Here is a 27056-nt window from a genome sequence, read left to right as displayed (position 1 = left end):
GTGTGAGAGAGAGAGAGAAAGAGAGAGAGAGAGAGAGAGAGAGAGAGGAGGAGAGAGGGAGAGAGGGAGAGAGGGAGATGAGAGTAGCAAGAGGTAAGGCTGAAGAGGCCAACTGGGGCCAGATCATAGAAAGCCTTGGATGCCTGGCTAAGAGTATGGACTTTAGCAGAGGAGCCTGAGGATAAGATGGAATGCAGGGGAGGATGTGGCCATGTTGGCATATTTGAAAAATCTTTGTGATGGCAACTGTGGAAAGTAGCTTGGAGAGGGCAATATTAACAGAGAAGTAATGGCATCATGGGAGAGCAAGCTTTGCTATAATACACCTGGCTCCAAAAAAAAAATTAACATGAACAATCTGTAAAGTCCTTAGGGCAGGGCTGGTTGCCTCAAAAGCTAAGGGCTCCAAGTCTAACAGTTACCTGTGGTAATTGAAAGGCTGACAGGAAGTTCATTTTCCTTAAAGCAGCCATTATTCTTAGTCTTAGAAGATTACACACTCAGAATTAGACAAGCTTGAGTCTAAATCCAGTTTCTGCCAGGTCTGTGTAATTACAGACAAGTTTTTTTCATCTCTCTGAATTTCAGTTTACTTAAGAATAAAGAGGGCTATTGGAACCTGTCTTATGGGGTATTGTGAGGATAATAAATAATTTAGCTAAAGCACCAAGCATAGGGCCTGGCATATGAAGTAGGAGGTAACAGTCTGCTTTACAAGGCTGCTGTGAATTTGGGTCAAGAAACATAGACAGCTAGATATATATTATCTAGATGCATGCTGGCTGTTGTCTAGAAGCTCTCTTTCAACCTTATTTCAAGTTCTAAACATCCTTAAAATTCCTCCTCTGCTGTTCCAGGGTCAATGACTGTCTTCAGATACTCATATTTCCAATACTGATATCTCACACGTCTTTGCTTCAGCTCACAGGTACAGAACAAAGATCTGCCACTGGCAGATAGAACACTGAATATTTCTCACTTGATACTTCACTCTCAGTGTCTTGGAGGTGAGGAAGGAACTCAACTTGCTTTCCTTTTTGTTTAAAGGGCCACAAATCTTAAAGATTTACATCTTGCCAATTTCACCTTCTGATATTTAAAAGCTCGTGTTGTCCCTCAACCCCACCTGGAGTAAGAAACTCCTATACATGTTAGATAGTATCATGGGTAAAATTAACCCATGAGGAAAGTATTAGTATTATCACTCCCACTGAACAGATGACTCTAATGCTCAGAAAAATGAAGTATTTTGCTTAGGGAGATAGAAACTAAATATCAGAATCAGACTATCAGATTAAGACCAACCTTCTTTCCACCACCACAATTTCCTGAAGTGTGTGTGCATCCCATTGGAGAAACATCATTTTAGGTGGTGCATAAACTCTTAATTATACATTTATCCTAATGTGCATTAAAAATACTGATTTTCCATTCACTGAAGTGATAAAAATTCCGTTTGAAAATTAACTTTGATTTTTTCAAAAAGATAATTTAAAGAAGAACATAACTGGTAATCAGAGATGGTAACATCTGTTAAGACGGCATGATACAGCCTGAGGTGTGGGCAGCAATACCACATGTCACAGTGCCTCTGTTAAGAACCTGGATCATATTTTAAAACTTATATTCAGATATATGAGATTGCATTTGATCCTCACAACCACCTTAAAAAGTATATACATTATTATTATCCCATGCAGTTTAGACACGAGGAAACTAAAGCTCAAGGAGGAAAAGCGACTTGCTCAAGGTTATTCAGCGAAGAACTGACAGAGCTGGGATTTCAATTTAGGTCTTCTGATTCTAAAGTTGTGCTTGTTCCTTGATGCTACACTGAGCTAAGAGCAAGTTTTTCAGCAGGGCTGAGAGTCTTCTGGTAGTGAAGTTATTAAAACAAAACAACAGAACAAAGGGCTTCTGGGTATAGGATCACAGGAACGGTTCTGTTGCACCTCTTGTCTAAGCCTAAGAGAATGGCACCAGCTATGGTTCTTCTATCTACTCAGAAGAAGCACAAATACTTTTTCTGCTCTAGAACTCATGTACCTACTATTCCTCACTTGCTTAGGCCTGGGTAGCCAACCAAACCCAGAAACCAGAAAGGTAGAAAGACACAAAGCTAACTACATTAAAGCGCTGTTCAAAATCCACTGGTGCTTCCCTGTGGTCTATGGGCTAATTAAATACAAGCTCCCTTGCTTGGCATTCCAGATCCTCTGTGATCTGGTTCTTATGGGACTCTCCATCCTCATCTTTAGCCACAAATGTTGCACTGTACCTACAGAGAACTATTTGTTAGTTCTTGAACATGCCATGCTGTTTTACAACACAGTTTTGCCTCTGCACGTGTTGCTGCCTCTATTGAGAAAGAAACGTCACAGTGGAAAAATCTGAGACCACCACGTTACCCAAGTGACACCACCTTAACTAAGTGACTCAAGTTAAAATGACCAATAATGGGACAAACTTACACCATGCGCTCTTGATAGGATACACTAAAAGGACACAACATTGCTTTTGTGGCATTCTTGCCAAAACTGCATAACCGCAACCTAATTGTGAGGAAAGCGACAAACCCAAATTGAGCAACAGTCTACAAAATAAATGATTTGTTTTCTTAAAAATTGACAATGTTGGGCTTCCCTGGTGGCGCAGTGGTTGAGAGTCCGCCTGCCGATGCAGGGGACACTGGTTTGTGCCCCGGTCCGGGAAGATCCCACATGCCGCGGAGAGGCTGGGCCCGTGAGCCATGGCCGCTGAGCCTGCACGTCCGGAGCCTATGCCCCGCAACGGGAGAGGCCACAACAGTGGAGAGGCCCGCGTATAGCAAAAAAATAAATAAATAAATAAAAAATTGACAGTGTTATTAAAGACAAGAAAAGAATGAGGAACCATTTCAGATTAAAGAGACCTAAGAACTAAATATAATATGTGATTTTGGATTGGCTCCTAGATTAGAAAACAGAAATTGCTACAAAGGACATTGGGATAACAAGTGAAATTTAAATACGGTCTGCAATTAGTTAATAGTATTATGTCATGTTAAATTTCCTGATTTTGATAATAGTGCTGTGGTTATGTTAGAAGGAAAGGGGAATGAAATCTGTAACTTACTCCCAAATAGTTAAGAACACAAACACGGAAGAAGAGAGAGGGACAGAAGTGGGAGTCATTTTTACAAAGCTCTGTAAGTTTGTAAGGAGCTTGAACTTCTATTCCTTCAAGATTCTGCTCAAATATCATCTCTCCTTGAGATTTCTCGGTGCTCCATTTTTATCCTGGTAAAGTGATACGGCAATGGCACAGGATCACTGTCTCAACAATGTCATGCTACAAACACCAACCTCCTCCAAGCTTTCCTTAACCTTTTCACTTTTGAACTAGTTATCTAGCAAGTTATTAGACCACAAAGTTATGGGCATTTTAAGTATTTTTGCATAATTACTTAACTGATATGAATTCCCCATGTGGCTCAGGGTAGCTTCCTCTTGCCTCTGATGATTTTAACAATATTTCCCCCATCCCACTTCCTACCCTGCCACCCCCCCGCCCAACCACAGTCAATTCATCAAACCAGGAAGCATCCTACACTAATTGGGACACAAGAGAAAAGTAGGACTTGGTCATGGCCCGTGAGAGGATCACTGTCTAATAATGGGGGCAGCGGGGGAAACAGACAAGTACACAGACAAAGAGCACAAGGTGATCAGCATTATGCAGAGAGCAAAAAAGGGCGATGGAAGCACAGAAGGGTTATCTGGTGGGGGGTGGTGTAAGAGAAGGCATCTTAGAAGATGTTACAAATAAAAGCTGGGTCTAGAAAGAAAAATATATATAGTCAGGTGAAGAAGAGGGGGTAGAACATTCCAGGAAGATGAAACCAAATGTGCAAAGCCCCCAAAACATGAAATATCTTTGAGTTCTTGGAGAACTGGATTATGTGGGAAGAGCAGGAGAGGGAAGGGATGCCAGAGGTCTCGAGGATCATTCTGAGGAGCCCGACTTTACCTAAAGCCTGCAAGATGTGTGAGGAGTATGTGTTTCGGGGCTATTGGGGTAGTAGTGGGGATGGACAGAAAGGGCCCAGCCTCTACTCACCACCCTTATTTAAATCTCCCTCATTGCTTTGCTAATTAATTTCCTGACCAGACAAGTTCAAGGTCTGAAAAGATATCTATGTCCAGAGATGGGGGGCATAGGCTGAGTGTAGGCTCACACGTGACAGCTGTATTTTTTAACAGTTAATTTTTTAAATTTTGAGGCTAAGCTTAGATTTATAGAACAATTGCAAAAACAGTACAGAGAATTCCCGTATACTCTACACCCAGCTTCCCCTTCTGTTAACTAAGCTTACATAGCCATAGATCATTCCTCAAAACTAGAAAATTAACTTCGGTAGAACACTATTCACCGAAGACTTTATTCAGACTTTCCCAGTTCTATTAATGTCCTTTTTCTGTTCCAGAATCCAATCCAGGATCTCACAATGCATGTAGCTGTTATGTTTCCATAGTCTCCTCCAATCTGTGACAGTTGCTTAGCCTTTCCTTATCTTTTGTGACCTTGACACTTATGGAGAGTATTTTGTAGAATGCCAGTTATTTTGAAGAATATTGCTCCATTTGGGCTTGTATGTTTTCTCATGATGAGACTGGGGATAAATCTATCCATCCCTGTGTGTGTATATGTGCATATGTATATGTGTGCCCTTCTTAGTGATCATATCAGGGGGTACATGATGTCAATGTAAACACGCTGATGTTACTCTTGATCTTTTGGCTAAAATGATATCTGTCAGAATTCTCTACTGAAATGTACTATTTTTCTCTTTGTAATTACTAAATATTCTGAGACTATTCTAAATATTGTTTCTGTTTAAACCCATGCTCTCAGATTTTAGCATCCATCAGTGGATCTTGCCTATAGCAACTGCTATGGTGTTCTAATGGTGATTTTCTATTTCCCTCATTTTTTCTACACTTACTAGAATTCCTCTACAAGGAAGAATCATCATTCCTCTATTTATTCAGTTTATTTTGTCAGTATGAACTCATGGATATTTTATTCTTTGGGTTATAAACTAAAAATATATATATATATTATTCTTTGGGTTAAAAACTAATATAAACTAACATATATATATATAAATATCTATACCTATAGCACCTTCTAACTTTCCGGCACCACAAGATGCTCCAGACTCATCTTATATATTCCCTGCCTCAGCCCTAAAATCAACCAGTTCTCCAAGGACTCCTGATTCCTTTTATTGATATTTAGAAACCAAGATATGGACACTAGGTATACTTGTTACTATTGAGGGTGTCATTGCTTCTAGCCCCTCTCAATGGCTGAGCTAGGAAATATATGTATGTATACCAACTCATGTATCTACACACACATCTATATTTTTTTAATCTATCTAAACATGAGTCCATATTATAATAACCTCTGACTCCAATCTAGCACCAGAGGTTTCATTCTAGCCTTCCCCTTTCCTGATTTATAACTTCTTTCCCTGATGTGAGAAACCCAACTCTCATTATCAACAGTATTATTTCCTTATTTGTTCAACCCTAGTATACAAAGTAGTGAAAGAATTCCTAAACCATAACCTTGAGAGAATCAAATTTATAAACCAGAGTGCTTTGTTTGTATACAGTTCTTTTTGTCTTCAGTTTTAACAGTATACAGTCAAAACACTATTTTCCAAGGCCAGCTCCTTTCTTCCTCGTTCCCTTCAGTGTGGCTATGTGATTTATTTGTAATATTAGACTCATCTGCTATATGCTACAGTCTCTCTCCACCACCCACCCGCCATACTGGTTGCTTTAAAAAAATTTATACACAGTGAAATTCACTTCTTTTGTGGTGCTCAGTTATATAGCTTTTGACAGATGCATAAAATTATGTGTCAAACACCATAGTTCCATCACCCCAAAAATACTCCAATGGCAACTGCAATTTCAATTCTGCTTTCTCAGCACCAACCAGGAGGTGGCAGGGTTTCTCTCTGAGACGCAGCCTTCACCATGCAACTGAGCCTGCCTGCTCTGCATGCAAATGGGCCTAGGAAGGCAGCTCTACATCCCTCACACCTCATGTGTCATCTTCTCCTGGCTATGGTTAGAGGGGTTATGTGGGTAAGCTTCTTCCTCCCTGAAATAGGCAAGTTTGGCTGAAAGCCTCAGAATCTCACACTCTTGACTGAATAAGCAGGACGATTCATCAGAGAGAGTAGTCAAGAAAGCAACTCATAAATATGCTTTGATAAAATACTCTCAGTGAAGGCAACAAAGGAAGATGAGAAAACTGGAGACCAAAACCAAGTCAGATGACCAGACTCTCTCTTCAAGACATTACTTGGTGGCTTGTAAGGATTTCTGCAGGAGTAAACTGATAGTGGGGAAGGGAGAGGATTTCTAGGTAGCGGAAGGAACCTAGCACAGGCAGGACAGTGCAAGGCATGCTTGAGGTACAGTAAATTCTGGACAAATGAGGTTAGAAACATAGACAGGGGACAAAGTTGGTAACAGTTTAAATGCCCTATTAAATGTTTTTATCATTCAGTAAATAAAGCACATTCCAACACACAACTAGTTATCCCATATGGTAGACATGTGAAGCAGTGTGTTGTCCATGTGGTTAGGTACAAGTTTTGCTTGATTAATAACAAATTACATTTTTAAAATTATTAACTGTCAATACAACAACCACTAATCCAACTACTTGTAAGTCATTTTACCACCCTAAGCTGCCTGTGTAAACTGAGGGTAACAATTAACAATAGTGTTGTTGTGTGTATTTAATGAGATAATGCATAGAAAGTATACAAGACTTTTTGGTACACACAATGCTCAGTAAATATTAGTATTGTAAGTTAATTATAAATGACCTATATTTACCTAAATGCCCTTCTATATCTCTCTTACCTCTCTTCATAACAGGCAAGTTTTCAAAAACATTCTTATTATCCCATACACAATTTAAAAAACCAGTCTGAAGTGTCTGCTACAAAACCAATTTGAAAAATTCATTAAATCTGACTAATCCCCACCCCATACTACTACTATGAGCTCTTAATACCTTGCTGGGTATTTTATATACATTGTCATATTTAATCCTCTACAGAGCTCTGAAAGTTAAGTATTATCATACCATTTTAAAGGTAAGATTTAGCATCAGAGACATAAAGCAAACTGCCCAAGGTCACAGAGCTAGTCTGTCACCAACCTCTGCCCTCCTGAGCCTCTATTCTTTTACTGAACTACACTGCACTGCTCTCCACCCTCCATGAGACTACTCCTAAAGTTCTGACATTGGCCCTCTTTCTCTTCTGTATCCAAGTTCTCTCTTTGGGTGATTCTACCCACTAACAAAACTTTACCACCTCTATGCCAATAGCTCCACAAACTTCTACTTGTAAGCAGGACTTTTCACCTCAGTTCCAATCCGACTTCCTTAGTGGACATCCATGTGTGTGTCCTTCTCAGGTACTTCAAATTCAGCACGTACCAACATTTTGCCCCATTCTTTTATTAATTAATTTACTATTAATTCGAATTATCAGCTTCAACCTCTGGTACTGCCCAATACTCAGTATGTCACTAACTCCTATCAGGTGAGCTTCTCCCGCATCTCCCCATCTGTGTCATTACTTTCCCCTCCTCTCCTTCAGATCCTTCATACCTTTCTTCTGGACTCTTCTAAAAACTTTCTAGGTGGTTTTTCTGCTTCCCCCACCCCAATCGATTCTTCAAAGCTGCCCTCTGGATTAACCCCCTTAGAATATTGGTTTATTCATGCCATCTTAGGCTAATGGCTCTTGGAAAACTTCCTAATAAATCCCAAATTCTGGGCTTCCCTGGTGGCGCAGTGGTTGAGAGTCCGCCTGCCGATGCAGGGGACACTGGTTCGTGCCCCGGTCCGGGAAGATCCCACATGCCGCAGAGCGGCTGGGCCCGTGAGCCATGGCCGCGGAGCCTGCGCGTCCGGAGCCTGTGCTCCACGACGGGAGAGGCCACAGCAGTGAGAGGCCCGCGTACCGCAAAAAAAAAAAAAAAAACCCAAATTCTTCACCAACCTGGATGCAGATTCCTGGGTATGCCCAACCTGAGTATGCCATGCTTGTACCAAACAAAATGATAACACGTTCAGGGGACCTACTGCCTTCCTGCCGTTTCATATAAAATTCCTGCCTCCTTTCATCATGCCCTGAAAAAAGAACTAGTGGAGTATATTAATCCTAGTTAGTGCCTGATTGTTAATTGGGGTCTTGTCAAATGGACCCTGTGCATTCATTCTCACAGGATCCTTAACATCTCACCAGTCTTTTCTCCCACCTAACCTGGGAGATCCCTGTAGGCAGATTCATTTTTGGGTTATGAGTACACACAGTACAAGTGCATGCTTGGGAAATGAATAACTCCAAGGCTTAATGGCTGACGCTAAAGATAAAGTGATGGGTGAAGCGTGGGTAGCAGAGTCGCAAGCACCACTCACCCTTCCGGTTCATCCCCATCTGGAGGCATTTGAGCAGGCGGCAGTACTGGCACCTGTTCCTCTGCTTCCGAGACATGACACAGTTCTTGTCACGACTGCACCGATATACCCGCTTGTTGCAAATGCTCCGCTTGAAAAACCCTTTGCACCCCTCACAGGAGATGATTCCATAGTGCAAGCCTGTGGCGCGGTCCCCACAAATGAGACAGGTTCGTTGTTCAGCCCGATCATCTGGAACAGAAACTGAACATATGCAAGTTAGAACACAGTGGAAATAATGGCTTTCAGCCTGCAGATCTAAAATTAGCAACCCTGGATAGACCCAGAACATTACGCTCTCTAGGCTAACTGGCAAAGAGGTGGCATCTTTAAAGCCCTTGTTGTAGGAACAGACTCCTGCATCTACCGGTAGATACCTCAAACATAGCCTAACTAAAAAAAGAACTCACATTCCTTCCTCTGAGTTTCATCATCACTTGGACCAGTAACCAAGTCAGAAACCTGGAAGGTATCTTTGACTCCTCCTTCTCCCTTACCTTCTTTAGCAACAGCCCATCACTTCTACCCTGTAGGAAGGTGGTAAGGATTAATTATCATGTATGTAAGTGCCCAGCACATGGTATATACCCAATAAATGATAGTTATAATTATTAACAAGTGAAGAAGCTTCCATGCCCAGCTAAGCCATCCACGCATCCAACAGATATATACTGAGCAACTATTCTCTTCTAGGCACTGTTGTAAGGCATGGATACAGCAATGAATAAAAGACCTTGGTGAAGCTTACATTCCAGAAGAACATCTACTCTGTGTCCAGGCCCTGTACTAGGTATTGGGTATTCAGAAATAAATCATCATAATCCCCATAGTCAAGGAACTCACTGTCTAGCAACAAACAAGTTAGTCAAAGCAGAAATTCAGGCTGGAATATAGCTCTTCACTTCCTCTTCCCTCAAATTCCACTTTGGACCAAGCAACTGCCAAAGAACAGGCATATGACAAAAAAAAGCGCCTTGGTGAACTATGTCAGACCTTGGTAGCGGGTCCAAGAAACCTCCAGCAGAGAAAGACAAATATCATATTATATTACTTACATAGAAAACAAACTTCTGGTTACCAAAGGGGAAAGGGAGGGAGGGATAAACTGGGAATCTGGGATTAACAGATACATACTACTATATATAAAATAGATAACAAGGACCTACTGTGTAGCACAGAGAACTATATTCATTGTCTTGTAATCACCTATAATGGAAAAGAATCTAAATATGTATATAACCAAATCACTCTGCTGTACACCTGAACGCTGTAAATCAACTATATACCTCAATTTAAAAAACAAAAAGGAAAAAAGAAACCTCCTGGAAAGATTCTGATCTGTGCCAAGCACCTAACACATGTTATCGTGCTGAATCACCACAACAAACCTAACTGAGGTACCCTTATTTTACAGCTGAGGAAATTCATGAAGCTCATGAGGTAATATCACTTTTCAACAGTCACCCATCTGGTAAGAAAGGGAGCTAGGGCTGGAACCCCCCAAAGTCTATGTACCTAACCAACATACTCTGTGGCCACGGCAAGGCAAATCTATCCATTCTACGCAGGTAAGTCAGGCCCTTCCCTTGGGAAACACACACACACACACACACACACACACACACACACACACACACACACACACACACACACACACACACACACGTAAAAAAAAAAAGCCAAGGTCTCCCTTTGTAAATGAACAAACAGAAAGAAGCAAACTGTACCAAATGGTGCTCGTCCAGATGTCAGATAGAGATTTCTGCACCTCCGATTCTTATAAAGGACTTGAAGGGTATTTAAAGCATGTTTTACATTCATTATCTCACTTGTACCAAGACCAGGGCATGGATTATTTTTATCTTATAGATACGGCAAAGAAAATTCGGTGAGTACCAATCGTGTACCATGCAATGTTCAAGAAGTTTTTACTGTCTTATTTATTCATCTCAATGACTGTGAGAGGTATCTTTATCCCCATATTACAGAATCAAGAATCTTAAGAGTTAAGAAAGGGCCTTAGAAATTGGCTCCAACAGACCTTTACCTGAGGCATGAAATGAACTCCCTCTATGATATTCCAAGACAAGGGGTTGGAACTCTACTTGCACATATCCAGTGACTCAATAAGGTACTTCATTCCATTCATTCCGTTTTAATGGTTCAAAAGCTTTTCTTTACACTGAGCCAAAGTCTATTAACCTGAAGCTTTCCTCATTGCCTTGAGTTACGTGCTCACGGGCAAAAAATAAATGTATAACCTAGCCTAGTTCATATACCAACCATTCAGAGATTTAAAGATAAGTGGGGTTCCTAACTGTGAATTTTTCTTCTCCCATTTCTTATTCTTAATCATATAGTATCAAAATTTCTCATAAAGCAAAGTATCCAGAACTAAATGGTTTGATTTTCTTAATTTAAGACTCAATTAGTTTTATGTATATGCAGCTATCAACACCAGTATACACATAGTATTTTATAATTATCGATGCTATGCTATAAAAATGCTACATATTTTATAATGGGAAAAAAATGAAGCTTAAAGAGGTAAGGAGGGCTTCCCTGGTGGCGCAGTGGTTGAGAGTCCGCCTGCCAATGCAGGGGACGCGGGTTCGTGCCCCGGTCCGGGAAGATCCCACATGCCGCGGAGCGGCTGGGCCCGTGAGCCATGGCCGCTGGGCCTGGGCGTCTGGAGCCTGTGCTCGGCAACGGGAGAGGCCACGACAGTGAGAGGCCCGCGTACCGCAAAAAAAAAAAAAAAAGAGGTAAGGAAATTTAATTGGTTATATAATCAGGAGTGGAACTGAAATTAGAATTTAAGACTTTCTGATTCTGAGGCTGCTGTATTTCCAATCCCCCCTACATTTAATTCACATCTGGTTCACAGACATCTAAATCCTGAAGTATTTATCACATATAACATTAACGCATGTGTCTTTCTTATTCCATTCTTGGGAAGGGTAGGATTTCTAAACCCAACGGTAGGACTTTACACTTGTCTTTGATCAATTTTATCTTTATATAAGAAATTCTATGTGTCATTCTGGTCTATGGAACTCTTTGGGGATCCGGTCCTGCCACCCAGTATATTAGTTATTTCTCACTCCTCCTCATTTTCTCTAATATTGTACGGTCAATATTAGATCATTTTCATTTCCAACCTTAAAACAATATTCAACAGAAATGTGGCCTCAGGCAAGCTGTTGGAGCCCCTTCTCAATCTGACTTAACCAAATTAACCAGCTGGAAACAGTTGTTCACCTAGTTTTGTCTGTTAACTAGGCCAGACATTTCTCTATCTTATACATAAGGATATCATGTTATATGCCTCACTGAAATCTCTCTATCTTATACATAAGGATATCATGTTATACGCCTCACTGAAATTTCAGATTCATTACGTCTACAGTATTCTTTGACTAGTGAGCCTAACAACACAAAGGAGATGTTCATAACCATTCAGCACTCTTAATCTATTCAATATTCTTAATCTGTTAGTCTACCTGAAAATATAATGGGAAAAAAATCAGGCAAATAAGCACTTCAAAGTAGAGACTATGGGAACATAGCTAATATTTTATAATAATTTTAAATGGAGTATAATCTACAAAAATATTGAATCACTATGTTGTACACTAGAAACTAATATTGTAAATCAACCATACTTCAATTAAAAAAAATATATATATATATAAAACACCACCACCAACAGAAACAATAGCAACAAAAACAAAGTAGAGACTATGGCTCTTAGTAACTGTAGTGCTCAGTAAGATAACAGAGTTGTTGATGAAAATCTGAGGGTTTGAAAAATGATAGGTATTTAAAACTCTGAACAAGGCAGCTTGCTATCTACAAAAATAGCAATGGGTTAAAAAACAGTAGGAGAGAAGACTCTTACTAATTTATCAGAGAAGTTCAATGTTTGTCTTGATCAGGAATACTAGAAGGTAGAAGGGCTCAGACAGTGTACTCTAAAAATACCATTTCCTATGAACAGGAGCCAGGACTCCTAAGAGAAATGGTTGATTTCAGGTTTGAGGCAGAATGTATACAAGATGAGTCTTGTACTACCCAAGACTAATAATGGGGTTATGTCAAAAGGATACAGGGAGCAAAATAAAAGCCTCCCATTGGCCTTAAATGGAGCAGACTATGCATCAAAAAGAATAATGATGGCAATGGATTAAAACACTTCAGATATAAAAATCAATGAGTTCATAATAATATTAAAAAGAAAAACTTCATTAGTTACCACTGGAGGTTTCTAGGACACCAATTCAGTATTAAGAAAATTGATGAAGGGAAAAAAAATCAAACATTAAAGTAAAAACTATTGGAATCTTCCTCTTTTGCTCTCCTCCCCATGAGTAAGAGAAGAGAGGAGCGTGAACACTAAGACAGTTTTTAAGAACTTTAAACTTTAATTGAGAAGACTGGCATTAGGTAAACAGATTTGCCTGGCAGTCAAGGGAAGAGGCTTGGGCGGGGAGGTAGAGTTGAACTCGGGCCCCATGGCAAGGTAAGTCTCAACTCAATGATGGAAAGGAAAGAGACAACTGTCAGCTCTACAAAATCTTCTGAGCAGAGGCAGTAGAACATAGAGATTAAGAACTTGGTCTCTAATGTCAGAATCCTTGGGTTCAAATCTAGGCTCTGTGACTTACTAGCTGTGTGACTTTGGAAAGCTTCTTAACCTCTCCAGAGGTACCTCAGTTTCTAGTCTATAAAATGTGCATCATACTATCTTCCTTCAAGGAACTGTTGTGAGAATCAATGAGTTAACAGATTACCTATAAATGACATGGAGCTCTAGCTTCCTCATGGTCTGTATTAGAATGAGACAGCTTTACGAACTCTAAAGTACTAGACAATATTGTTGACTGTCTTTTTTTTTTTTTCTAACTTAAAAAACTTAAAAAATTCCACTAGCACAAAGGAGGAGTATTCAGTCAGTCTGGTGGCAGGGTAAGGTAATAACAGATTTCCTAGAGGAGGTGAGTTCTGAAGTATGCCTACCAGTTAGACAAGTGAAAGGAGAGGAGGGTATAAGCAGAAGAAACAACTGGCATATAAAGTAATGTCTCAATTTTGGCGCTAGAAACCTCTAACTTGGGTTTTCCTCGAAACAATCTCATTCATTTCTAAAATAGCCAATATAGTTTACTAAGCTTCAGCAAGACTAACTCAAGATGAGTTACCCAGAAATATCCACAGATACAACATCAAGTTATGTCCTACCCCTCTATATGTAAAACAGTCATGATTTGCCCAGAAGTTTTTTCCTGCAAGATGTTCTCAAGGATGCTTGCTGGTTACTCATGAGAAATAAATGTAACCACACATGGGCATTGTTAGAAAGAAAGGTAACATGCTTGTCTTTGCTATAGTCTTTTAAAACTTAGAAACAATCTTAAGAATTTATTTTTAATCAGAAATGATTCTAAGGCAGGTAACAGGAACTATCATATAATTTTCATTTCTTCACACATTAACACTCTTGCGTAGAGAGAGAAGGGCTAATGCAGAGCTCGGTTAGGGTCACTACGGACACAGATTAATCTTCAGAGGCAGACACATCAAGTTCAAAGGAAATAATGAAAATGATGAATAAAGCAGCTGATATGGTTGGCTTAGAAGATTAATAACAATCTGAACCAGGTAAGAGCCCTAGCAACGTCTCTTCAGGGTACCAATGACACGCGCCCGCTCACACACATCGATGTTCCTGTTTCTACATCATTTAGCAAGAACAACAAGTAAATGAATACAAGGATATTTATAAATGAATCTATCTGGTCATCAATCTGACCAGAATTTTACAATACTGAGGTTCTTGTTTTATAAAAGTGGCAGGATTCCTTAGTTACACCTAACTAAGATTATACTGCAGTATTAAGTCTCAATCAAAAACATTAACAGTGGGCTTCCCTGGTGGCACAGTGCTTAAGAATCCACCTGCCAATGCAGGGGACACAGGTTCGAGCCCTAGTCCGGGAAGATCCCACATGCCGCAGAGCAACTAAGCCCGTGCGCCACAACTACTGAGCCTGCGAGCCACAACTACTGAAGCCCGCACGCCTAGAGCTCGTGCTCTGCAACATGAGAAGCCACCGCAATGAGAAGCCTGCGCACTGCAACGAACAGTAGCCCCTGCTAGCTGCAACTAGAGAAAGCCCGCGTGCAGCAACAAAGACCCAACTCAGCCATAAATAAATAAATAAATAAATTTATTATTATTATTATTTTTAATAACAGTAACATCTGGTACCATGACTGCTACACAGAAGAAGCTCATTTTGTTGAATGAATGAATAAATGAATAAACACTATGGCTTAGTGCAGTGTTTTCAAAATTATGTCATAACCCATAGCATCACGACTAGCATTTTTGCAAGAAATGAAAGAAAATATCAAAGTGCACGACATGTAGTAAGGGTAAAATATTGTGAAACCTTTCTTTCAATTAAAGTGTGTGCATTTTATGTCTGTGTGTACATGTGTGCAGTGGATCAAACTGTAAAAAGTTTAAAATACACTGATTTCGTGGTTAAGACACACTGGGTATGAATTCCAGCTCTGCCACATCCTAGCTTTGTTAACTGTGGACACACAATTCAGTTCTCTTAAGTCTCACTATCAACTGTAAAATAGAGATAACAATAGTACTCACCTCATGCAGTTGCTAGGGAATAAACGATTATAGGTATATGACGACAACAGCTAACATGTACCTGGTGCTTATTATGTAACAAGTTCTGTTCTATATGTGTCACATATAATAATTCACTCATTCCTCACAACTCTATTATCCCCATTTTGTAGATGTAAAAGACTGAGGCACACATAGGATAAAAAATATGCCCCAGGTCCTCAACAGGACCTAGCTATCTAGTAGGCAGCAGAGCCAGGATTCTAAGCAAACAATCTTGAACCAGGATCTGAGACCTTTCATACTACACTATACTGCTTAATACAATTCCTAATATACAGTAAATACAATAAATGTCAGTTGTGCTATTGTTATTAAAGATACATTTCCTGTAAGATCAGAACCTGATAAAAAATTGCAACTTATGAAACATTCTGGAAAGTATTTTGTTTAAAAAAATCCATCTTAAAAGCAATAAATAGTGCTTTAATAAAAAAAGAAAAGGCTTTGATAGAAATCAAATTATTATTATTAAACTCTTGGCAAATTAGGAATAGAAAAAAAACTTGCTTAATATGATAAAGACTATCTAAAGAAACCTGTACCAAATATCATACTTAATGGTGAAATGCTTTAAAAAACCTTTTCTTTTGAGACTGGAAGACAAGGATGGCCCATTATCAATACCTTCATTCAACATTGTACTGGAGGTTCTAGCAAGCACAGTAAAATTTTTAAAAAATTAAAAAACTAACTATATTTCTATTCCAGCCACAGAAATGAAATTTCAAAAGATGCCATTTACAATAGCATCTAAACATATAAAATACCTAGGCTGCAATCTAATAAAGACATATAAGATCTCTATGTAAAAATTTTAATACACTTATTTAATGTGAAATATTTCTAAGATAAATTGAAGAAGATTTCAGTAAATGGACAGGTATGTTATGATCATAGGTTGGAAGAGTTATTATTGTAAAGATCTACAGAGTCAGTAAAATTCCATTCAAAATCCCAATTCTCTGTGTGTGTGTGTGTGTGTGTATGTGTCTGTGTGTGTATACCTGACAAACTAATTCTAAAATGTATATGGAAATGCAAAAGAACAAAAACAGCACAAATACTTAAGAAAAAATAAGATGACTTTATCTACCATATATCAATATTCATTTTAAAGCTATAGTAATTAAGATACCTTTTACTGGCTCACAGGTAGACAAACGGAACAAAGGAACTGAACGGAGAATCCTACAACATCATCATACATATATGGATATTTAATTTATGATATGAGTGGCACTGCAGAGCAGTGAGGAAAATACAATTCTTTTCCATGAACAATGTTGGGACAATCAGATACTTAACATGGAAAAAAAAAAAAAAAAGAAACTTGATCCTACCTCACCCCATAATTCCAAGTAGATAGCAGACCCAAGTATCAAAAGCAAAATAATGTACCACTCAGAAGATAATAAAGAAGACTATCTTCATGATCTTGGGATAGGAAGAGATTTTTGAAACAGGCCATAAAAAGCACTAACATAAAGGAAAACATTAATAAAACTGGACTACATTAAAATGAAGAACTGCAAGAGAGTGATAAGGCAAGACACAGTGTGAAAGAAGATATAAGCAATACACACAACCTAGAATGCTCACATCCAGAACATATAAAATTCCTTTACATCAATAAGAAAAAAGCAACCCAGTAGAAAACTGGGCAAGAGACCTGAACAGGCATTTCACAAACGAGGCTATCCACATAATCAATAAACTTATGAAAAGATGTTCAAACCTATTAGTAATCAAAGACATGCAAATTAAAACTATAGTGACACACTATTATACATCCATTAGAATGGCTAAAAATTAAAAATGACTTCAAGCTATGGTGGCAATTTGGAAAAACTAACTTTCACATACCATTGGTAGAAGTGTTTATTGGTACAACTACTATGGAAGTGTGTCATTATTAGAGTTGAAGATACACCTATCTTATGACCCATTCCCAAGTACATACCAACAGAAACACATGCACATGTGTATTAGGAGACAAGTTTAAGGATGTTCACAACAGCATGCTTTATAAAAGTCCCAAATTAAAAATTACCATACATTCATCAACTTACTGTAGATAAACAGTGTAATTCGTACAATATAATACTTTACAGCAGTAAAGATATTTGAACTACTGCAACAGCAAAGATGATGCATACAAACAGTGTTGGGTAAAAGAAACCAGGAAAACAAGAATGCATACTGTAGGATTCCATTTTTATTAAGTTAAAACAACAACAGCAACAACAATAACAAACAAGCAATAGAGGGGAAAGAGACACAGAGTGAAGAGAGTGCTGGGGTGGAGAGAAGCTTTTGGATCCTGTCAAGGTTCTATTTCTTGATATGGGTGGTGTCTGTTTTATATTAATTCATTAGGCTGTAAATTTGTGTTTTATTTTTCTCTAAGTGTTATATTTCACAATAAAAAGGTTGAAAACAAAAGATAGCAGGGCACTTCAGGAAAGGGAAATGACATCATCAATAGTAAAATGAAAGAACACAAACGTAAGGTGTGTTTGAAGGAACTGCATAGGATATTATAGTTAAGTAGAGAGGAATGGTCAGAGATAAGTCTAGAAAGCTAGTTTGGAACAGAGTGCAATTGATTTTATCCTGCTGATAAAAGGCTACTGAGATTTTAAAATAGAGGTATGTCTGGATCAAAGCAGTATTTTAGGAATATTAACCTCACAATGATGTGCAGGTTGCCACAAGATGGATGGCATGGGCATCTAGGTAACAGGAATGGTAACGAAGGAATGGCTGAATGGAAGTGAAAAGAAAGCACAGGAGCCCTAGAGATGGCTTGTTGACTGACTAGATTCCAGAGGGGGGATGAGGGGAGGATGGGATAGGAAAGTGTTTAAAAAATGAACTCGAGGTTCTAAACCAAGGTGGCTGTGAGAAATGTGATATCACTAATAGAAAAGAGTAAAGCAAAAGCTAAGTGAGGGACAAAAATCGATGGCTTTAGTTTAACAGAGGATGATGGGCAAGTCAGACAGAAGTTTTCCAAAGGCAGTTACTTAGAAGACAATGGTTCAGGCTAGAATGAAGGATTTGGGAGTCATCAACCCATGGGAGAGTTGAAGCTATGGCAACAGGTTAGAACTCCAAGGAGGAAGGGGATGCGCAGAGAAGCAGCAGAAAGGTAAAATGGAGACACAGAGAGGGGAAGGTAAGAAGTTAGGGAAAGAAAGTGAGATGACATGATCAAAGAAGAAACAGGTAGAATATAAATCCATGATTATGAGAAAGATAAGGGACAAAAACGGTTTCACAAAGAAGATGAGCACTGTCAAACACAATGCAGGTCAAAAAGTGTGAGGAATAAGAAAAGGCTCAAAGATCACTGGTGAGAAGTTTCAGTGAACTGGTTAGAACAAAAATCAGATTCAGTTAAAAACAGGTGAGTGGTAAAGATATAAAATTAGTATTTTATTATCACTCCAAGAGTGATAGAGAAACATTTTGCAGGAAGAAGCAACAGATTTAAGCAAATGTTTATTTTTTAACTAGGAGAAATTCATACACATTTAAAGAAGATAAACATAAGAATAAAGCCTTTTAAGAGGAGAAAGAACTGTAATCCAGACATACTTTCAAAATAAAAAGTAATGAAATGTAAAAAAATTAAACATTAAAATTTTTCTTATGTATTTTATTTTTGTTAAGAAAAAGATAAAGGTACATGCCTAGTGACAGAGAAGGAAAGCGATTTACCCAAGGTCACACAGCTAGTCAGTGATGGATCTGAACCTCAACCTTACTACTTTTCCAAAAACAGACTTCCCATTATACAAACTACCTCCTATGGGGGTGGGGTACAGGAAGAGAAGGATGGTATGTATCAAAATTGAGCCTCAGTGCTGCTGCTGCCTTTTTTTTTTTTTTAACCAAAGAAACAACTGGAGTCACAACAAAATCTGTGTAACTAGATGTATTCTTACCATGCTGTGAGTGAGCACTAAGTACCTTCATATTAGCAACCAGTTCTACTTTAACTTGGTGAAATGCAGACCAAAACCTGTTGTTGAAATGCGTCTTACTGTCATACTCCCACTCAGCCCTGCTGTTACAAAAATACCTCCCCAACCCCACAAAGAGCATTTTACCCATTCCAAGGGCTCAGGTTACGCAAATTACATTTGGAAACTGATTTTTATCAAAACCTGCTTTTCAGACTGTGATGAAGGCCAGATTTAGGAAATGGAGAGTACAGCTGCTCACTAGACCAAAATTATGCTGACAACTCAGGCAATCTGGAACTTGGCTGGCTAAAGGGTAGCAAAAACAAAGGGGATCTGTTTCAACTGGATTGCTGGTTCTAACTCCCTGATCAGTTGCATACTCTAAGTACTCACTGCACTCAGTTTTATAGGTTGCCACTATCTGAAATGAAGGAATCAGGCGGTGTAGCAGAAATGAAATTGGGAACAGGTATCCTCAAAATTTCATTTGTGAATACAGAATTCAAACAGAAATAAGTAAAAATCATAGGATTTCTCCTCTACTAATATATTCTTCCTCTTCTACACTTACCACTATAAAAATCCATTTCCAGAGGCCGCACATGGAGTTCCACAGAGGACATTTCTAAAAAATGACATCAGTTGAATGAAAGCAAGTGAGCAATTTACAAGACTGGTATTAACTGAATGTTTGGAAATTATCCCTATATGTCACTGAATGAAAGATGGGAAAAAGACAATGTTACCACCATTAACTGCTTAGGCCTGGAAACAGATGAAATGGTTCACAAATTACAATTAACTGAATGCCACAGGAAATGAAATCAGGGAAAATATTATCCCATCACTCAACAGGTGGCGGTAAGAACATAAAGTTTCAGACCAAAGTCCCTAGTTCCTTCCAGTCTCTTATACGTAGGAATCTTTGAACTAGGAATCAGGTCTCAATTTGCAATGAAAACAGTTTTCATATTCATGCAAATTTAGGTTTTCCAGTTGGAGAAAAAAACCTTCAAATTTGTGGTTTGTCCTATTTGGATTGTTAATGGGAACTTTCAAGGAGTCCTTGTTCATTTAGGGAAAAAAAGAGTTATTTCATTAATAGATAGCTTGGATCCCCGCATTATGGCTCTAAACAAGTAAGTATTTTTGAATTTGGAAGTATAAGGTAGACATTGATTCACTATTTAATAATTATTACTTCTTACTTCAAATCTTCTCTTGACATTTATTCACTAAATAAATATTTGAGGACTTCTCTGTGCCTCTGGAACTATGAATGTGACCAGTAAGATGGCCTTGTTCTAGAAAAGCAGAAGCTGCTCATCTGTGTGATAGTGGTGGTGATGAGGGCTGGGGATGAAGTGAAGCAGAGGTGCTATACCACATGGATTCATAAGGGTTGAGAGTAGTTACTATGGCTCCTGAAGCTTAAACATGGCTCCCTGTAATAAAAACATACCAATCTTGAGAATTCCCTGGCAGTCCAGAGGTTAGGATTCGGCGCTTTCACTGAAGGGGCCTGGATTCAATCCCTGGTCAGGGAACTAAGATCCCACAAGCCATGTGGTACAAACAAACAAAGAAAAAAACCCATACTGATCTTAATTCAATCTGTGGACACTGCCCAACCTGAACCAGCCTGCTCCCTCCTTATTTCCACCAAGAGTTTTCAGCCTTTGGAGTTTAATATCCCTAGTCCCCAAAACTGACTTACACAGTATATGATTTCTAGTCCTCTTATCACACTGGTCATCTGCCTTCTCCTCTGGACATGTTCCTGCTTGTAAGGATCTTATGAAAATATGATGCTCACAATCTAGTGTGGATTGATAAGTACATAACAGAAGGGGTCTATTTCCTCTACTCCCTTTTATATGTATATATTTTTGGCTGCGCCGTGCAGCTTATGGGATCTTAGTTCCCCAACCAGGGATTGAACCCAGGCCCTCGGCAGTGAGAGTGCAGAGTCCTAACCACTGGACCTGTATACTATGTTTTTAATGAATGCAAATTGGGTTTATCACCTTTAGGCTGTCTGTAATGTATTTGTGACAGTATAATACTATATGACTGCATAAAAGATAATGGATTAATATTATTAATCAATCCTGAATATATAGTAACTCAAATCTCCCAGTCTTTTTTTCATGTTTTGCTGCTAAGCTGCCTCATTCATATCCTGTAAACTGGAACTTGGTGCCAAATAAAAGACTGTTTATTGCCTTGTCTGAGTCACCCTGATGTTCCTGCCTATTAAGATGATATGAGCTTTCCCTCCTAGGTTTGGGTATTCATAGAAGCCTACAACCACATTCCACATCCGTACTTCCAGCTTTTATACAAAATTGGTGAGGGTTAAGCTAGGCTTGTGATCTCAGGCTGTGACCTATCAAAAAGTAATACAGTAGGGCTTCCCTGGTGGCACAGAGGTTGAGAGTCCGCCTGCCGATGCAGGGGATACGGGTTCATGCCCCGGTCCGGGAAGATCCCACATGCCACGGAGTGGCTGGGCCCGTGAGCCATGGCCACTGAGCCTACGTGTCCGGAGCCTGTGCTCTGCAATGCGAGAGGCCACAACAGTGAGAGGCCCGCGTACCGCAAAAAAAAAAAAAAAGTAATACAGTAAATACACTGATTTTTTAATATCAAAATGTATTCAAGTTATATTTTTATATTTATAACTTTTCCCAATTTTATTGAGACATAATTGACATACAGTACTGTATAAGTTTAAGGTGCACAGCATAATGACTTGAAATGATGACTTGTGAAATGATTATAAGTATAGTGATTAAGAGGATGAGCTATCAAGTCAAATCCCTGTCTGGATTCAAATCTCAGCTTTTACATTTACTAAATGTATGGCCTCAGTTCCCTCATTTGTAAAATGAAGGTAATAATACTACTTACATCACAAAGTTGCTGTGAGGACTGAGTTCATAATGTAACATACTTAGTGCTTAGAACAAACTTAATACACATAAAGTTCCTGGCACACAGTAAAAGCTCAATAAATGTGCGATATTATTATTACTATTATTATATCATCACCATTTTGCCTCAGGATACCCATCAGTAAAATGAGCACAGTGATTCCCCCTGAAACGTTCCTATGAGGACTAAATAGGAATGTATGAGAAAGTGCCCCATAGATTCTAAAATTCAGGATACCTGTGAAGAAAGGTGGTAACTGACCGGAGTGAGCTTCTAACTCATGCCTGGGCCTACTGGGTTTGCGTGCCAGTCAGGTGCAGAAAAACACCTATAGTCGCGCATATATGCCTTTCCTCAGTGCCTGATTGCTCCCCTCTACGTTTACTTTTGGTTTTGGGGATCGCTGCTTAGGTTAGAGAACTAAAAATTTACTTATTAAGCTTTTGCAGCAAACTGCCCTTGAAATTTTTTTTTTGTTTATTTATTTTTATTGTTATTATAAAGTCAAAAGCAACCCCAGCTGTGCATCCCTGTTAGTCACTATTTTAGCTGTGTGACAATCTCTCTAAGATTCAGTTTCTTTGTCTATAAAGACAAAAATATTCATCTTTCAGGACTGTTGTGAGAATGAAGAGATTAAAATACGTAAAAGATCTGTGAAAGTGAAAATATACACAGTACAATTATACCAAACCATTAAACCAGTCATCAAAATCTCCTTTAGGAAAGTATGCATATATATAAAATTATCTTTGGGTTTATTCCAAAGACACTTCCAGGGACTTTCGTTAGTGTAGCTTTCAACTGTCAAAATCCTGTGCTTCCACCATCAGACACTCAACTAGAGGTTGATCTGGCTACTGAAGGAGTCACTGAAAAGGATATTACAGACGTTGAAAGTTGATGTGTTTGTTGCATTCTCTCAGTTATTTGTGACTTCTCTGATTAGTTGGTCCTGGACTATGGAGTCATTAAATTTCAGAGCCAGAAGAGGCTTTAGAAATAAACTAGTTCCTCATCCTCACGTTATAGATGGAGAAACTGAGGTCCAGAGAATTAAAGTAACTTGCACATGTTTGTGTAAGTAACCTCTACACTACAGCTGCCTCTGCATTTCATTTAGCCTTTAAATGACCTATGTATCTATAATAATGTTGCTATTCTGGATCACATGAATTTGCATACCAAACCTTCTATTCTAGTAACAAAAACTGGGAATACTATGGAATCATGAGTGTTAAAGTGTTCAAGGCAACTTCCTGAAATTTAAATATCGTAACAATATAGATGGGCCCTCAAAATCCCTATATAGCTTCACAGTGAAATCCTTATAATATATATGTAGACTCTATATACATTGGGTTGGCCAAAATGTTTGTTCGGGTTTTTCCGTAACACCTTACCAAAAACCCAAACGAACATTTTGGCCAACCCAATATATTTAGAGATAGAGTGGACTACTTTATCTGTTCTGATCACTGCTGGACCTATCCATGGAGTCTTATAAAGTGAAAAGTACTCAAGAATGTTTGCTTGATGAATGAAAGAAATTGGAAAAGCATCTCAATTCTTTCCTTTTTGAAACATTTTCCTCCCTTGGCTTCTAGAATACCACTCTCTCCTGGCTTTCCTACTTTCTCAGTCTCTCTCTCTCTTTTTTAAAAAATTTATTTCTTTTTGGCTGCGTTGGGTCTTCATTGCTGCACACGGCCTTTCTCTAGTTGCGGTGAGCGGGGGCTACTCTTCGTTGCAGTGTGCGGCTTCTCACTGTGGTGGCTTCTCTTGCTGCAGAGCACAGGCTCTAGGTGAGTGGGCTTCCGTAGTTTTGGTGCACGGGCTGAGCAGTTGTGGCTTGTGGGCTCTAGGGCGCACAGGCTTCAGTAGTTGTGGCGCATGGGCTTAGTTGCTCCACAGCATGTGGGATTCTCCTGGACCAGGGATCAAACCCGTGTCCCCTGCACTGGCAGGTGGATTCTTAACCACTGCGCCACCAGGGAAGTCCCCTGGCCCTTTCTTAAACTACCATCATCTCTTACTTGGATGACCATTCATTCTAATAATGGTTTCCCTACTTCTCCTTGGCTCCCCACAGTCCATTTTCCAATCCATTCTATAATATAATGGGCGGGCCGGGGTGGGGTGGGTCTTTAAAAATTTTCCTCATTAGACTGTAAATACTTCCTCTTGCACATGAAATAAAATCCATGGCCTATATATAGTCCTATATGATCAGGTTCTGGCCTAATTCTCTGACCTCATCTAATTCCACCCTTCCTCCACTCACTGGAAATAATCCTTTCTCATTTTCAAAAGAGCAATTTATATCTAGGGAGAGGATTTCAGATGGGGAAATCACAGTACATCAATCGTTTAACATTTCTAAACTGTGAGAACTTAGAATGTAGAATTGTGAGAAAACCCACTGTAGAACTGTGAGAAAACCCCCTGTTTCATAAAGCATAGGTTGGCTCTTAAAGAAAAAGGCTGAGTGGTGTAAAAGCATGAGGCATAAACTATGATTTAAGAATTATCTGGAAATGTAAGCAAGCCGCTTTAATAACTACACACTGCACCCTTTCCATCTTCAGTCATTCAATTTCTGTAAAGAAAATTCATCCAAAAAGGAATCCGTATCCAGAATATATAAAGAACTGTCAAAATTCAATAATGAAAAACCAAATACCACAATTTAAAAATGGAAAGACCTGGACATTTCACCAAAGAGGATATGTGGCTGCAAATAAACATGAAAAGATGGTCAACATCATTGCCTGTTAGAGAAATGAGATACCACAATGAGGTATCACTACATATTAGAATGGCTAAAAATAATTTGTTTTCAATTCTTTCCACCTCTCTGCTTCTATGTATTCCCACAGTAGATACGTTTATACAAATATTAGTCCTTAACTAATACATAAAATTACATGTGGGGCTTCCCTGGTGGCGCAGTGGTTGAGAGTTCGCCTGCCGATGCAAGGGACACGGGTTCGTGCCCCGGTCTGGGAAGATCCCACATGCCGCGGAGCGGCTGGGCCCGTGAGCCATGGCCGCTGAGCCTGCGCGTCCGGAGCCTGTGCTCCGCAACGGGAGAGACCACAACAGTGAGAGGCCCGCGTACCGCCAAAAAAAAAAAAAAAAAAAAAATTACGTGTGAACTAATTTTTTTAGAAGATTCTGATCACATAATACTTTTAATAAACAGATTTGCTATTTGGATCATTATTATTATTATTTTTTTTTTTTTGTGGTATGCGGGCCTCCCTCTGTTGTGGCCTCTCCCGTTGCGGAGCACAGGCTCCGGACGCGCAGGCTCAGCGGCCATGGCTCACGGGCCCAGCCGCTCCGCGGCATGTGGGATCCTCCCAGACCGGGGCGCGAACCCGGTTCCCCTGCATCGGCAGGCGGACGCGCAACCGCTGCGCCACCAGGGAAGCCCCAGGATCATTATTTTTTTTAATTTATTTTTTATTAAGGTAATATTGGTTTACAACATTATTTAAGTTTCACGTGTACATTATATTTCGACTTCTGTAAACCCTACAGTGTGCTCACCATCAAAAATTTAGTTTCCATCTGTCACAATACAGTTGATCCCCATTACCTATTTCATCCTCCCCCATCAACTGCCTCCTCCTCTGGTAACCACTACTCTGTTCTCTGTATCTACATGCTTGTTTTTGTTTGGTTTGTTCATTTATTTTTGTTGTTGTTGTTTGCTTTTTATATTCCACATATGAGTGAAAAAAATATGGCATTTGTCTTCCTCCATCTGACTTAGATCACCTAGCAAAATACCCTCAAGCTCCATCCATACTGTTGCAAATGGCAAGACTTCATCTCTCTCTCTCTTTTTTTTTTGATCTGGACCATTTTTAAAGTCTTTATTGAATTTGTTACAATATTGCTTCTGTTCTGTTTTGGCTCTCTTGGCCCTAGGCATGTGGGATCCTAGCTCCCCCACCAGGGATTGAACCTGCACTGCCCACATTGGAAGGCGAAGTCCTAACCACTGGACCACCAGGGAAGTCCTAAGATTTCATCTCTTTGTATGGCTGAGTAGTATTCCATTGTATATGTGTATCACATCTTCTTTATCCATAGAATGGCAAAAATTTAAAAACGACAATACCAAGTGATGGTGAAGACCTAGAGCAGTTAGAACTCTCATACACTGCAACTGAGAATGTAAAATGATAAAAGCACTATGGAAAACAGTTTGGCAGGTTCTCATAAAGTTAAACATATACTTACCATATGACCCATCAAGTCTACTCCTAGTTATTTACCATAGAAAATAAATACTTTGGTTCACACACAAACTTGTACATAAAATGCTTATAGCAGCTCTATTCATAATCACTGCAAACTGGAAATAACCCACATGTCCTTCAAGACGTCAATGAATCAACAAACATACAATGGAATACTACTTAACAATAAAAAAAGAATGAACTATTGATACCTACAACAATTTGGATGAATCTCAAAGGCATTATACTGAGTGAAAGAAGCCAGTTTCAAAAGGTTACATACTGTATGATTCTATTCATAGAACATTGTCCAGAAGATAAAATTATAGTAACAGAAAACAGATAGTGATTGCTAGGGGGTTAGGATTAAGGTAAGGGAATGAAGGAGTTTTTTTTGGTGGGGGGATGGGGGGCAGGTAATGAATCTGCTTTGTATCTTTATTGTAGGGTGGTTACACAAACCCATATTCATAGAACTATGCACCCCTTCCAAAACCCCTCAATTTTACTGTATGTTAATTTTTTTTTAGAAAGCATCTAATACTACCTATTCAAAAACATTTTAATGCTTTGATCACTAGGTCATCAACTATTTCACCAAGATTAAATAAAAATATAATGATTATCTCAGTAAAAACA

At 39.0% G+C, this 27056-nt stretch overlaps 1 protein-coding gene across 4 annotated transcripts in view; it reads right to left on the bottom strand.

Annotated features, from left to right (window-relative positions):
• NR6A1 (nuclear receptor subfamily 6 group A member 1) overlaps positions 1–27056 on the bottom strand; it is a 212163-nt gene that overhangs the window by 30218 nt on the left and 154889 nt on the right. For all 4 annotated transcript variants that reach the window (XM_007113868.3, XM_024126298.3, XM_055086974.1 and 1 more), the window contains one exon: positions 8503–8745. In XM_007113868.3, coding sequence (XP_007113930.2) covers positions 8503–8745 — 243 coding nt within the window. The remainder of the gene's footprint in view (positions 1–8502; positions 8746–27056) is intronic.

Source organism: Physeter macrocephalus, chromosome 9, assembly GCF_002837175.3.
Source record: "Physeter macrocephalus isolate SW-GA chromosome 9, ASM283717v5, whole genome shotgun sequence".
NCBI classification, from domain to species: Eukaryota; Metazoa; Chordata; class Mammalia; order Artiodactyla; family Physeteridae; genus Physeter; species Physeter macrocephalus.
Note: the sequence above shows the minus strand (reverse complement) of the source record. Positions and strands in the feature narration are given on the sequence as shown.